The 13,864-nt window shown below is 34.3% G+C and overlaps 1 protein-coding gene across 9 annotated transcripts in view; it reads right to left on the bottom strand.

Annotated features, from left to right (window-relative positions):
- Nucleotides 1-13,864, bottom strand: part of NF1 (neurofibromin 1) — a 253,611-nt gene that overhangs the window by 154,222 nt on the left and 85,525 nt on the right. For 6 of the 9 annotated variants that reach the window (XM_045985837.1, XM_045985839.1, XM_045985842.1 and 3 more), the window contains exons 9-13: nt 11,162-11,335; nt 10,574-10,696; nt 10,256-10,330; nt 8,225-8,254; nt 5,005-5,136 (exon numbers count right to left, since the gene is read on the bottom strand). In XM_045985837.1, the coding sequence (XP_045841793.1) occupies nt 5,005-5,136; nt 8,225-8,254; nt 10,256-10,330; nt 10,574-10,696; nt 11,162-11,335 (534 nt within the window). Of the gene's footprint in view, nt 1-5,004; nt 5,137-8,224; nt 8,255-10,242; nt 10,331-10,573; nt 10,697-11,161; nt 11,336-13,864 lie in introns of those variants that run through there. The other 3 variants (XM_045985840.1, XM_045985838.1, XM_045985845.1) reach the window with 2 other exon arrangements.

Below are 13,864 nucleotides of genomic sequence, written 5' to 3' on the forward strand. Positions count from 1 at the left end.
GTCGGCACCAATTTACATTCTGACCAACAATGCACAAGGGTTCCCTTTTCTCCACATTCTGCCAACACTTGTTATTTCTTGTCTTTGTTCTAATTATTCTGACTAGTGTGAGATTAAATGTCAATGCGGTTTTGAATTGTATTCCCTTGATGTTAGCGATGTTGAGCACATGCCTACTGGGCATCTGTATGGCTTCTTTGGAGAAACTGTATATACACAGATAAAGGCTATCCAGCATCTATGCACCCATAATAAAAGTGTCTAAGTAAATGGGTTATCTTTCAAGGTAAAAAGTGGAGATGCATATCTGTAACACACAGCCACAATTCTCAATCCCTAGTATAAGATGCATATGTTAGTCTGCCCAACAACGCTGAAGGGTTTGGGTCTTCAAAGGGGAAAACAGCTATCTAACATACACATTAATGTTCAAGAATGTCACTCCAGAAAAGAAACACAAGACTTACAAATACTGTATGCTTTTGTATTTATAATCCCATTGCAAATATCTTACCAAATGTATTTAATAAATTCCAGTTTTACTGTTTGCTCCCATTAAATTCTATTCTTTTTTCATTCTAGGTCATGGTAATACCTTAGATCAAAGAGATCAACTTTCATGAAACAAATTTACTAAGTTGTAACTTAGCATAACTACTCTTCCCTGATACAGCCATTACACCAGAACAAAGATCTGAGAACAATTAACAGATGCAATAGCTATCTTAGTCAGTAATCGTTTTCAAAAGTTAATAGTTCAATTATGTCATCTCTTAATCTCAGGTATCAGCATACCAATTTTATTCCAGCACTGCTGCCTAATACAGAGTAAGGACTTGAAATGGTTGAATAAAGTTTTCAATTCAAGTATCTTTCTATTAATGACCAGGAGGGGGTTATAAAAAATCAGGAACAACAAGCTGAAGAAGAAATGTATTTCTTAATTAGAAATGTAAGAAAAGTCATCCACTCATTAATTTACTGACTGGCCTTCCATACAACAGATTAAGAACCCAAGCTGGTACATGCTCTTTGGCCAAATAAAAGAAGTGGTCATGCCCAGGAACAAATTCATTAATCAGAATATGCCTCTTAAAGGCCTAAACCATCTGTTAACTTATTTAAGACTGTGACTAAATTACAGGCATATAAAATCATTTGCTGAGCCAGGATCTCCTTAAGAAGCAAAATGTGCATAAATTACTCATATTTGTGAAAATGCATATATCTATTGTTAATTGGCTACCTTAGTTTTAAAACAGTAAAGGACTAGTGCTAAAAAAAGTATTTCAAACTTTTTAAAATACTGCAAAAGTATAAAACGGAGAAGCTATGGCTCAATGTTAATATGGAAAGACTAAAAAGTTTAAATGCCAAAGAGCTCAATCCAAGATAATAACGCAATCTTAAACTATATTAGTAGAAACATGGTATGCAGGCACAGCAGGTTAATGCCATTCTTTAACTATACCACAACTGGAATGCGAAAATCAGATCTTAATATGTCATTTTTTTTTCCATTTTATTTATTTTTTCAGCGTAACAGTATTCATTCTTTTTGCACAACACCCAGTGCTCCATGCAAAACGTGCCCTCCCCATTACCCACCACCTGTTCCCCCAACCTCCCACCCCTGACCCTTCAAAACCCTCAGGTTGTTTTTCAGAGTCCATATGTCATTTTAATTGAAAAAAAAAAAAAGTATTAGATTGAATTCTTTCCAAAAGAGAAGCAAATCAGAGGAGGGGTTTAAAAGCAAATCAAGAAAGAAATTCATTCACTCATTGAACAAATATGTGCTAAATGCCTACTATGTGCCAGATACTATTCTCGGGGCCAGGAACCCAGTGTCTGACAAGCCAGACAGAACTCCTGCTTTGATCAAGCTAATGCACAAGTGAGGGAAGACAACTGAAGAACCGGACAGACACTGAAATTAATGTGAACTATGCATTCATCATGTGACTATCTGTCACTCATTAAACATTATTTGTGCAGATCAAACAGTACACACACACATACCCCGCCAGCTTTTTTAAAAAGCTCAAATAATAAAATCCCTCCCAATGCTAAATCATATAAAAATAAAAAGAAGCCTTAGGAGTACAGGATAACTTTACTGAAGTATCTGCAGGGCCGTCTTAATGGAAGAATCAGAAGCGTTCTATGGAGCTTCAGAATAAGAGAGAGGGAGAATGAGGAATGGGAGTGACAGGGAGATGAGTCCAAGTTGGTTAAAGAAAAACCTTCAAGTTGCTCTTTCCAGGAAATATATCGACCTCCAAAATACAGGGTGGTTTATAAAGGCTTCTTACAGATTGAACTCCGTGACTGCTACTTCTGCAGCAAGACAAAGGCTCAGGTTTATCAGAGACATGGATCATCCGAAGCAATGCAAAGGAGGACAACCCACTGAGCACGTCATGTAATACAGTGGTTCTCAATTGAGGGCAGTTGTTCCCAGGGGAAACTGGAAATGCCTGGAGACATTTTGGACTAGCAGGACTGCTACTGCTGACATGTAGTCAGTAGAGGCTAGAAATGCTGCGAAGCATCCTACAACATATAAGATAGTCCCCTCCAACAGTCCCTTCCAACATTCCAAAATATCCAAATCCTGATGTCACCTTTAAACCATGTATATTATGAATTTCTGCATTTCCAGCCTTGATGGCCACCTGTAATAAGCTCTTTACTGGAAATTTTCAAGCAAAAGCTATAAGACTGACAATTCTGTGAGAGAAAGCGCTTTCTCTGTTCAGTTGGTCATGCTTCTCCGGTGTTATCACTATGCCTGGCAGCTTGTAGGAGAGCTCAATATTTTCACATTTGTTGTCCAACTATTCATTCACCAGGTTTAAGAGGGGTAAGAGTCACCTTAAGGATCATCTAAATCATAAAATTTTATTATTCTAAAAAATTATTTCATATTAAATCTGTTACTTTTTCTGGTAAGAAGATCAGCCAGAAAGCTCTCCTTCAGCCACTATGTACAATTATATACACATCTATATACATATATTTATAGACGTATGAAACTTTGTGTGTGTATACACACATATATGTACATATACACATACAAAATTTCACACATATATAAATATAAACAGCTTAAGAATGATTTTGCAAATCAAATACATACTGAACTTTCAGAAAATAATAGGAAATAAAGATTAAAATCTTATCATAGGTGTCCTTGGACCAAAAGTCTAGTTACAGCTTTTATGAAATAACTTTCAGTAATACAGTATGTTGCTCTTAGAATCAGTTACTAAGTAGAGCTAAGAAGTAAAATAACTTCTAAATGTTGGGAACATTTTCAGAGTACCAATCAAATTTTGTCTTCATTTAAAATAATTTAGTTTCATCTTCTTTCAGTTCTCACGCACAGAAAATTAAATTGCAGATGGCTGGTAAACTGGATATGGAAATTAAAGTGGAAGTGAATATTAATTTTCTATCAATTTCTATTACTGGAGGCCATTAATCTTCTACCAGAGGAAGTAGAAAACTTAAAACAAAAAGTCAAATAAAGTTCTAATTTCTAGAAGATATTTAGAACAAATAATTTTTAAACAATTTATTGTAATGCATTTTCCAAAACAACCTTTTAAATGTCTAGTTAAGTGACAGTTCAGTAACCATTATCTAAAATTAACCTCCAATTAACTTGGATTGAAATTTTCAATTTTCTAAAAAAATTAAGTACTTGGTATCACAAAAAGTCAACTAAGAATAACTTTGCATTTTATTTACTTAGTAAAATATAATTGCCATGTTCTTTGGCTCTAATTTTTTAGACTAAATAACCTCAAAATGAATGGTACAGCAAACTTCTCTATTTGAATGTCTGAGATAAATAATCCTGAGAAACAATTACTGATGACCAGATAAGAGTGAACTATAAGTGTATTAAGCCAAAATATTTTATTGATTAAAGGAACTTGGGAAAAGAGAAGCATGCCAGGGAGGAAGCTGTTTAAATTACAAGTGTAAAGTGGCTAATTTACTAGATAAAACCAATAGGTAAAAACATGCTACATTTTCAACTGAGATGACACGACGTGACTTTAACAGTAACTATACACAGAAAAGTCAAAGAAACCAAGGACTTTTCTGAGGTAGTTACAATGGGTCATACTTACGGCCACAGAAGCCCACTGCCATGCAAAACAGTGACTGGTTGGCATCTGATCATGTGAGCGACAGCAGCCAATAAGAATAGAAAATAAGCAGAAGACAAAGCACCACCAATCAATGTCAAGAGCTGCCACGTGTAACACTCCTGCTATACACAAATACCAAGAAATGACTTCTACAATCTGTAACTGTCTGTTTAAATTGGTTCCATATGAGTTTTAAAATTCCATTTAAGAATATTTATGTTAGATACCTAACTTAAAAACACTCCTTTTACTAAGCTAAACACAAACTTCACTATCAAAGTGCCTATTGTTTTTAAGCACACAAAGCATATTTGCTGAAACATGAAATACTTTTATTTTAAATAAAAATGTTCAATTTTATTTCTAGTTTCCTATATGCAATGTTCAGCATCCAATGGGCAAAAACCGTGCATTAGTAGAAACAGTCACTCTAACCTAGGAGTCAGGCTTCCCTTACTCATCCCCAAAGATAAGGAACAAAACCAAAATATTGACTCATTAGGAAAAGTTATAGGAGAAAGAAGGTGAAAGAGACTAGACAAGGAAGGAAGGCAAGAAGGAAGGAAGAAAGAAGAGAAACTGACATTTTTAACAGCATTTTGTGAGAAAATTTCTCTCACAAATAAGAAAAATAAGTTCAACCCACTGAAATAGTGAAAAACAAACACCATTCACTAGCATTGCAACAATTCCGCAGTATACAACATGCCACACTTGTAGAAAAGAAGGGACTCATTTGATTTTCAATAATAAAAAAAAAAAAAAAAGCAGGAATAGGACAGAAACACTGAAAATGCAATAGGAAGAAGGTGGGACTCAAATTCATGATCAGTCTTACCGGTGCCATTCGTATCGCTGGGTGTGCTCCACAGCCCTGCACTGCTTTATGAAGTGTTTCACCAAACATGTTTCGAAGCTCAACCGAGTGACAGTACACGGCATCGATCTTAGGCCACCAATCCAATGCAGACTGGAGAAAAACAGAGACCATAAGAGAGGAAAAGTACAAATGCATGAGTTGTACACTCTGGTTAACACTGTAGCCTTATGTTTTATCCTTCTGTGAAGATTTTTCTGAGACCATGCAAACACACACGAGGATTTCCAAAGTCTTCAAATTAATATCTTTAATCCAAACACTAACCCATACATTTAAAATATAATAATGAACATGAGACAAACTGCCACTTCATGTACATGAGCATATGAGACTCTTTTCCACCGGACAAGCTAATGAATCTGAAAAAGTTTTTAGAGCGCTAATTCTGTAGCCAATCTTTTTTTTTAAGTTTAACATTTTATACATTTCAGAAACATATGCATATAGAGATAGTATATATTTTCCCATGTAAGAATGCTACTATCAAAGCTTTAAAAAAGATTAGTGGTTCAACACAATGCTGAAGAACATGTGGCAAACCATCACTTATATGCCTACAAACAACAATGATAAGTACAACACAAAATTAGTAAATGAGAAAAAGCTATTAGTAAACCTATAATCTTAAACTGATACGCAATGATGGTACAATACACAAAAAGACTAATGATCACCACAAAGACAAACTGATCATAGCAAAACAGATTTAAAGGTAATATTATGTAAATATTTATCTATTTCAGTTTCACCTGTTTAGCTTTGATTCTAGTTTCTAGTGCCTTTTTTATTTGAATAGTGCCTAATTTAACTTTAAAATTAGTTACTATGATGTGAAAATCACTAAAGCTATAAAGTCTATCAGTTAATACAAAAATGGATGAATTTTCACTCCATATGGAGATTATACAAGGCATGGGACAACTTCAGACATAGGCTTCCAGCTTACTACACTGCCGTTCTACAGGAAGCACCTGAAAGAATGAACTAACACAGGAAGAGGACCTAGGGAGTCACATCCTATTCCAGGGTTTCTTCTCATTCAAAATTCTCCACTTCTAATTTTTTCACCCATAATTCTCAGACTATTCTAGGTAGCATCAAGTTATATTACCTTAACCTAAAATTAGAATACAAACTCTAATTACTGGATAGTAAAGTATACAATCAACTTATAATACACAATTTGAACACTGAACTCTATAGGAAGGGACCCCAAAGCTGTGAAGGAAGAAATAAATTCTCTTTGGGTAGTATGGTTGTTTCTCCTATTCCCCCAATTCTTACTTTATTTAAGCTAATTCCTAACAAATTATCAAATTTTAGTTTAATTACGTAATGGACTCTTTAAACTCTGGTCAATTTAGTCATTTGACTTGCCCAAGCAATCAACACAGCTTGATTTCCATATATTTACTAATTTATACAGCTTGTGTTAACCAGCTTAACGCAAAAAAAGGCTGAATGATCACAAAATACACTGAGATAAGGGACCTACTCATTCTCCCAACCCCATAATATCTTGTCAGAAACTAATAACTAAAGAAAGATGCATCCCATATAACATCCTATCCAAACTATTATGCTATATCGATAGTTATTAATCATCACAGTACCAGATGCATCCTATAAAATAACAAGATTTTAACTTAAGATTTAGTGATTTTCATAACTGCCATTTTTCATAATATAAAAATTTATTCATTTTAATGTAAAAGTTAAAGATACACTTTCAAATAAAATATGCACTAAAAACTAGGCATCATGTAGTTGGCAAAAATTATAGTGTTTTGAGCAGTTACTAAATGTGTCTCTTCTGAAACTAGTCAACTAAAGTAGACATTCCTTTTTTTCTCCTTAAAACACTAAGTTTATTGCCAAACAAATGGCAATACTTTTACGAGTACATTGTATGAGCAAACTATGGCAATTCTTCAAGAGATTACTTAAATAAATTTTCAAGTATCTTGGAGAAAACTTATCCAACCTCTCGGAAGGAAGAGATCATGTCATTCTCAGTATGTAAGCTATCTGTAAGGAAACTACAACTGCCATAAGGAAAAACCCAGAATACTAAAGACTGTACAGCCACAGCATGTTCCACTGATTGCTAAGGTATCCGGGTCAGATATGTGTTACTACTATTTCTTTAATTTCCCAACTACAACAACATACCTAATTTAACCTAAAGGAAGCTAACAAAGATTAAGTACATAACCGAGATCTTATAATTCACCTCTTCTTATTAGCATGCCATAATAAAAAAAGTGACAGCACTATGAATACCATTTGCAAAGCTGACAAAACTTTACAGTATAATAAAATTCAAATAGTGAACAGATTTTCAGATTTCTTAGGAAGGAACAGAATATTTTAGATCTAAACACTGTACTCAGGAACTGAGTATGAATATGTTCCTCAGAAAGAAACAAAACAAAACTGCAAATCACTGTCAAGTCTACATAACCCCTCAAAAACCTATCACTAAAACCTTTGACATTGTGACAGTAAGAAACAAAATCTGGGAATCTGGCTAAAGAACCATGGAAGAAAAGAACGTATGAGGTGTATTGAACCAAGAATCAATGAAAAGGAAATCTTACACTATGAATAAATTTAAGTTTAGGAATCCAAATATCTAAGAAAAAACTTCATGGAATTTCAAGGCAAAGTATTTCCATAAGGGTCTTCAGAGAGACTCTGCAATGGTCAATTCCATCAATCTGCTAGTTACTTTACGAATAGTCCTTTTCAGTCAGAAAGTACTTCAGATTCAGTATCCATTAGTCTTAAACCATAGGAAAGAAAAAACCCAGCCCTAACAAGAACGAATTTATCAAACATTCTATGATATGATAAAGTATCATCCTCTAAAGTATACCTTTAAAAGATACTTTATAGACTCAAATTTATGCTTTTTGTCAAATTTATGCTTTATGCATTAAAGGTTACTGATGCTGAGTATTAAGTTTTGAAATACTTAGCCAATACAGGTTTTTCTTTGTGAAAACAGACTGCATATTGACGTGACCTCTGGTACAGACACACTCCACCTTCACACATGCAGTACTCATCCGAGTACAGAAGGATACACAGCCACTTCACCATGTACACGGAGGCATGCACGAAGTACCACTCCAGGCATGCTTTAAACACACAGAGGAGCAGCTCAGCCACTTACAGCAGTGCCAAGTCCATGCTTGAAAGTGCTCTATATATTCAATTGTAGACAAAAATATTTCACAATTAAAGTAACTAGCCACAAAGTATCAAAAAAGTATATACTTGGGTTTATTAAATACAAGTTGTCAGTATTTATGTAAAACCATCCACTCTAGTAAATGGAATGCTTTTAGTATTATACGTCAAAGAAAAAATTAATAATATTTCAATTCTGAACTACATATAAACCTTGTGGGGAATCATCTTTTTTTTTTTTCCTTTCTTAAAATGGCCTTGAAAGTAAACACTGAGGATACAAGGTCTTGGTTCCTACCCTGGCAAAAGTAAAGTAAAAATTTTTTAAGTTTTTAATACAAACTTATACCTTATCTGCGATCAGATTCATAAAGCTTTCCCTTTTGTGATAGCTATAATTTAACCTAGAATTTAACCCACAGATACTCAACTGAGCAACATATCATTCCCTCAAGGCATTTTAGTTGTTCAGAATGTCTGGGGGTGGGAGGAGGGAAGTGGCCCAAATGACATTTAATGAAATGAGGATCAGGGATACCAGGCATCTTGCGATGTACAAGGTAACGCCGCACAACAAAGAACTGCCCTGCCCAAAATGCCACTAGCACCCCACTGAGAAAAATTCAATGTGTCACTGAATAGATTTAGAGTTCTTTTTCCCTAACAGAAATGGATAAAAGAAAACAGGGGCGCCTGGGTGACTCAGTCGGTTAAGCAACCGACTCTTGATTTTGGCTCACGTCATGATCTCAGGGTCATGAGACGGGAGCGCTGAGTTAGGCTCTAAACTGGGCCTGGACCCTGCTTAAGATTTGCTCTTTCCCTCTGCCTCTGCCCCTCCCTCTCTAAAAAGAAAAGGGCAGAGGAGAGGAGAAGAGGCAGAATTTGGTTCAATTCAACACATTCAAGGCAAATGAACTAAGGAGGAACTTTTAACTCATCAGAGAAACACTCTTAAAAATGGAATTTGATTATCAAGAGGGCAAATATACCTAAGTAATTAATGATTAAAGCCCTTTTTAAGGCAACCCTCTCAGGTCCCATCCCTCTTTGGGAGCTTTGTACTATCAGCCTATAAACTTTGCTTTACTATCACTCAATAAACCTTGCTTTGCTGCCCACCAATCAGTCAATCAATCAAGCCCTTTTTTTAAGGGAGAATAAGAAAAAGTTGACAATTTACATGTAAATGGATAAAAGTAGAGCTTAATAACCTTCAAAATACTACTGTTCTTGACCAGAAGAACAGACTTTGGCAGAATTTTTAAGATCTGGAATCTAAATATTGAAGAAAAAGTTAATGTGATTTCAAGACAAAGTATTTCCAAAACTGTCTTCAGTGAGACTCTGTAATGGTCAAATAGTTAAAACTTCATGGTCCAAATCTGATAAGGTTTCATTATCATTCTACTTAATGTATTCACATCAGAGCTGAAGGTTTCACAAGTACCTTATTTTGTCTGATATGCTTCTGTATCAGGTCAACACCTCTATTTAAATGTGCTAATATTTCATTTGTTTAAGGAAGACTAAAAAGTATAATCAACTATGATCTCACCATTTTTAAAATGTATCATACTGGTCTACACAATAAATAGTTAACTACTTTTAACTTAAATGGCAAGGTGACAAGTCAGAATATATCAAATGCTGGGAAAAAGCTAGGAGTATTAAAATAATATTTAAAGAATCTGGGATGAAAATGTCCAATTATATTCTCAGTGGCACTGTTCTCAAGTGCTTTTGATGCAAATAAAGTATTTCAGGTTTAATCCTTCCAAAGGATCCTATTAACTCCTCTTTTCTCAATAAAGCCCCTCAGGTCAAATTGAATATGAAAAATATAATTGTATATCAGTTACTAGATATAATCACCTGTGAGAAATCTCCCTATATCATACATCTAAGTTCAAAATCTCTTATAAACCAAAAATGTCTTTCTTAAGAAGAAATAAAAAAGTAAAGAAAGGAAGAAAAAAATTTTAAGTAATTTAGCAATACCTTTTGGACTTACATTGGTGATGATTCGATGGAGTGAATTTACCAGCACATAGTGAAATGTAGAAGGGGAATTCTGAGCCAGGCAAATCTACAGGGGCAAAGGAAAAAATTGTATATTATTTCTGTGAGAAAAACATTCAACACAAATGAGGATAAAAAGAAACAGGAAAAAAAAAGTTTTTAAAAAACAGAATAAATTCTTAAGGTCTTAAAATTAACATTAATATATAATATTGAGAAATACCAATTCATCTTTCTAGTCTTTTCACATTTATAAATAAAGGATCAACGGCATCAGTAAACCTAACTGGATAAAAACCAATGCTCTCACCTTAAAGTGTTGGTTGTTGTGAGGGCTTATACGAAAGCAAGAAACAAGGCAGTCAATCATTAGATCCACATCTGCAGGCTGACTGCCTCTTGAGAATGGTTTACTCGGATTAAAAAGCAGGTTCTATGAAAATCCCAAAAGAAAAGCCTTTAAACAATCATGCAGTATTTTTTTTTTACTAGTATTTAATATCAACAGGGCATCCACATGCATGGAAATAACATTCAGTTGCCAGAAGCACAAAGCACTAACGCTGTGGTTCATCATGTGATAAAATTCTTACTATACCAGATATGGTTCCTTTCAGGCCCCAAATTCTACATTATTTTAAAACCAGGTCTGAATATTTATAATAACCTTTAAGAAAACTGGTTAATTCTGTGTTTTCATCATATTCTAAGCCAATTTAGTCTGAGTTAACACAGAAACAACAAAAGCAGGTCTTATGAACTTACATTCCAAGATGATTCAGAACTTCAGCATTAGCAATAATCTTTGACAATGATTAGCGTAAGAATGCTTTACTACAAGTTTATTTTTCCTTTAGTTTTCTTAAAGTTTGTAGTAAAGAAATAACAAGCATATTACCTTAAGATCAACCACCATGGACTGAACTAGTAGGAAAATGACAGAGTTATCTTCCCAATTGATGTAAGTACTTGCTTTACACAGTTTCACACAGGCAATTGCGGCACTCTCCGTCAGCTGCCGGCTTCCACCATGTCCGGCAAGTGCTTTTCGTAGACTGTCCAGAAACAACTTCTATAGAATTCAAATATAAAAAGAAGTTTCTAGTTAATTAACGTGCAGTTTCTAACATATCAGACTTGTCTAATAAAATAGTAAATTATCAGCTTGTAAAAATTATATTCTAAAGCTACATAATTGTGATTTTTACTTTTACAATTTAAGCAGCTGTCATTTACATGTTTCTCAAAAAAAAAAAAATTGCGTTCTTCACTTTCTTTGCTGAATTATTAAAGGAACTTAGGACACAGTCCTTCCCAAACAAGGTAGTTGACTTCTCAACCCTGAATTTACTGAAAATATTCTCTTTCTAAATATTTCTAAATATTATACTGCGGTGGTTGTGGTCTATGTCAAACCACTGATCCTTTTATAAAGCTCCAGGCTATATTCAACCTTTATCCTTCCAACAAAGGATATACCCAAGGTTGTTCTATTGCTCTAAATAAATTCTGTTCCTCAAAAAAGTTATCCAATCTTGCAATCTCAAGCCCTCTTTGCAGCTCACTAACAAATTTCTCCCTCTGCTTTTCTCCTAAATGAAAATCTTACATCTCAACTTGTATGTATTCTCAAATATAATGTGTCAAAAGCCAAATTGATCAAACAACAGCAGAATATATATTCTTCTCTGGTACACATGAACAACATCTAGGACAGACCATATGTTAGGCTACAAAACAGATCTTAATAAACTTAAAGAGATTGAAATCATATGAAATATTTTTCCTAGGGCACCTGGGTGGCTCAGTTGGTTAAGCATCTGCTTTCAACTCAGGTCATGATCCCAGGGCCTTGGAACTGAGCCCCACATCTGCCTTCCTGCTCAGTAGGGAACCTGCTTCTCCCTCTCCCTCTGTAGCTCCCTGTGGTTATGCACGTGCACTCTCTCTGGCAAATAAATAAAATCTTGGGGAAAAAAAAAAAGAAATATTTTTCCTAATCACAATGAAACTTTAAATCGACAGAAGGAAAACTGGAAAAGTTCACAGGTACTTGAAAATTAAACACCACTGTCAAAGAAATCACAAAGAAAGTTAGAAAATATCTTGAAATAAATCAAAGTGAAAACACAACATCAAAAGTGGGATGCACTGGAAACAGTGCTAAGAGGAAAATTTATAGCTAGAAACACTCACGTTAAAAAGAAAGCTCTCAATTCAATAACCTAACTGTATACCTTAAGGAACTAGAAATAGCAGAGCAAACCAAATCCAAAGCTAGCAGAAGGAAGGAAGTAATAAAGATTAGATCAAAGACAGAGGACAGCAAAACGATAGGAAAAAATCAAAATCAAAAGCTGGTTCTTTGAATGGGTCAAGAAATTTGGGAGACATTTAGCTAGATTTAAAAAAAAAAAAACCCAAAAAACAGAAGATCCACATTACCAAAAATCAGAGCTGAAAATGAGAACAATACTATTTTTTTTAATAAAAAATTATAAAATAATACTATGAAAAATTATATGCCCACAATTGGGTAATAGACAAAACAGGCAAATTCCTAGAAACATACAATCTACCAAAACTGACTCATTAATAGAAAATCTGAATCGATTTAGAACTAGTGCAGAGATTAAATCATTTATCAAAAACCTCCCAACAACGGAAAGGCCAGTACAGGTGGTTTCACTGGTGAATTCTTTCACACATTTAAAAAACAATTAATACCAATCCTTCTCAAACACTTCCAAAAATGTAAAGGAGAAGGAACACCTCCTAACGCCTCTCATGAAATCAGCCTTACCCTACTAAAGCCAAACAAAAACACGACAAGGGAACTACAGACCAATATTCCTAAAAATATTGATGAAAAAACCCTCAAGAAGTACTAGCAAACCAAATTCAGCAGTATATAGAAAGGTAACACACCATGACCAAATGAGCTTTATTTGTAGAGTGCAAAAAAGGTTCAACAACAAAAATCAGTGTAATACACCACGTTAGTAGAATGAAGGTAAAAAACTCACATGATCCTTACAACTGATGAAGAAAAAATACTTGACAAAATTCAACACCCTCTCATGGTAACAGCACTGGATAAGCTAGGAATAGAAGAAAATTTCCTCAACATGGTAACAGCCATATATAAAAAACCACGACTAACATCACACTCAACAGTGGAAGACTGAAAGCTTTTCTCCTAGTAGGAAAAAGGTAAGGATGCCTAGTTTTGCCACTTCTTTTCAACATTATTAGGGGGAGCTCTAGGCAGAACATTTAGGAAAAGAAAAAGAAAATTTAAAAAATTAAAAGTCATTCAAATTAGAAGAAGTAAAATGGCCTCTGTTCTCAGATGATACAATCTTATTTGTACACCTTAAACACACACACACCTGTTAGAGCTAGTAAATTCAGCAAAGGTCTAGGATACAAAATCAACATATAAATACCAGTTGCATTTCTAGACACTAACAATGAACCATCTAAAAAGGAAAGTAGGGAAACAATGCCACTGATAATAGCATTAAAAAGAATGTAATACTTGGGAATTAACCAAGGTGGTGAAAGCATATACAATGAAAACTGTGTTAAAAGAAATTAA

Source organism: Meles meles, chromosome 18 (assembly GCF_922984935.1).
Source record: "Meles meles chromosome 18, mMelMel3.1 paternal haplotype, whole genome shotgun sequence".
NCBI classification, from domain to species: Eukaryota; Metazoa; Chordata; class Mammalia; order Carnivora; family Mustelidae; genus Meles; species Meles meles.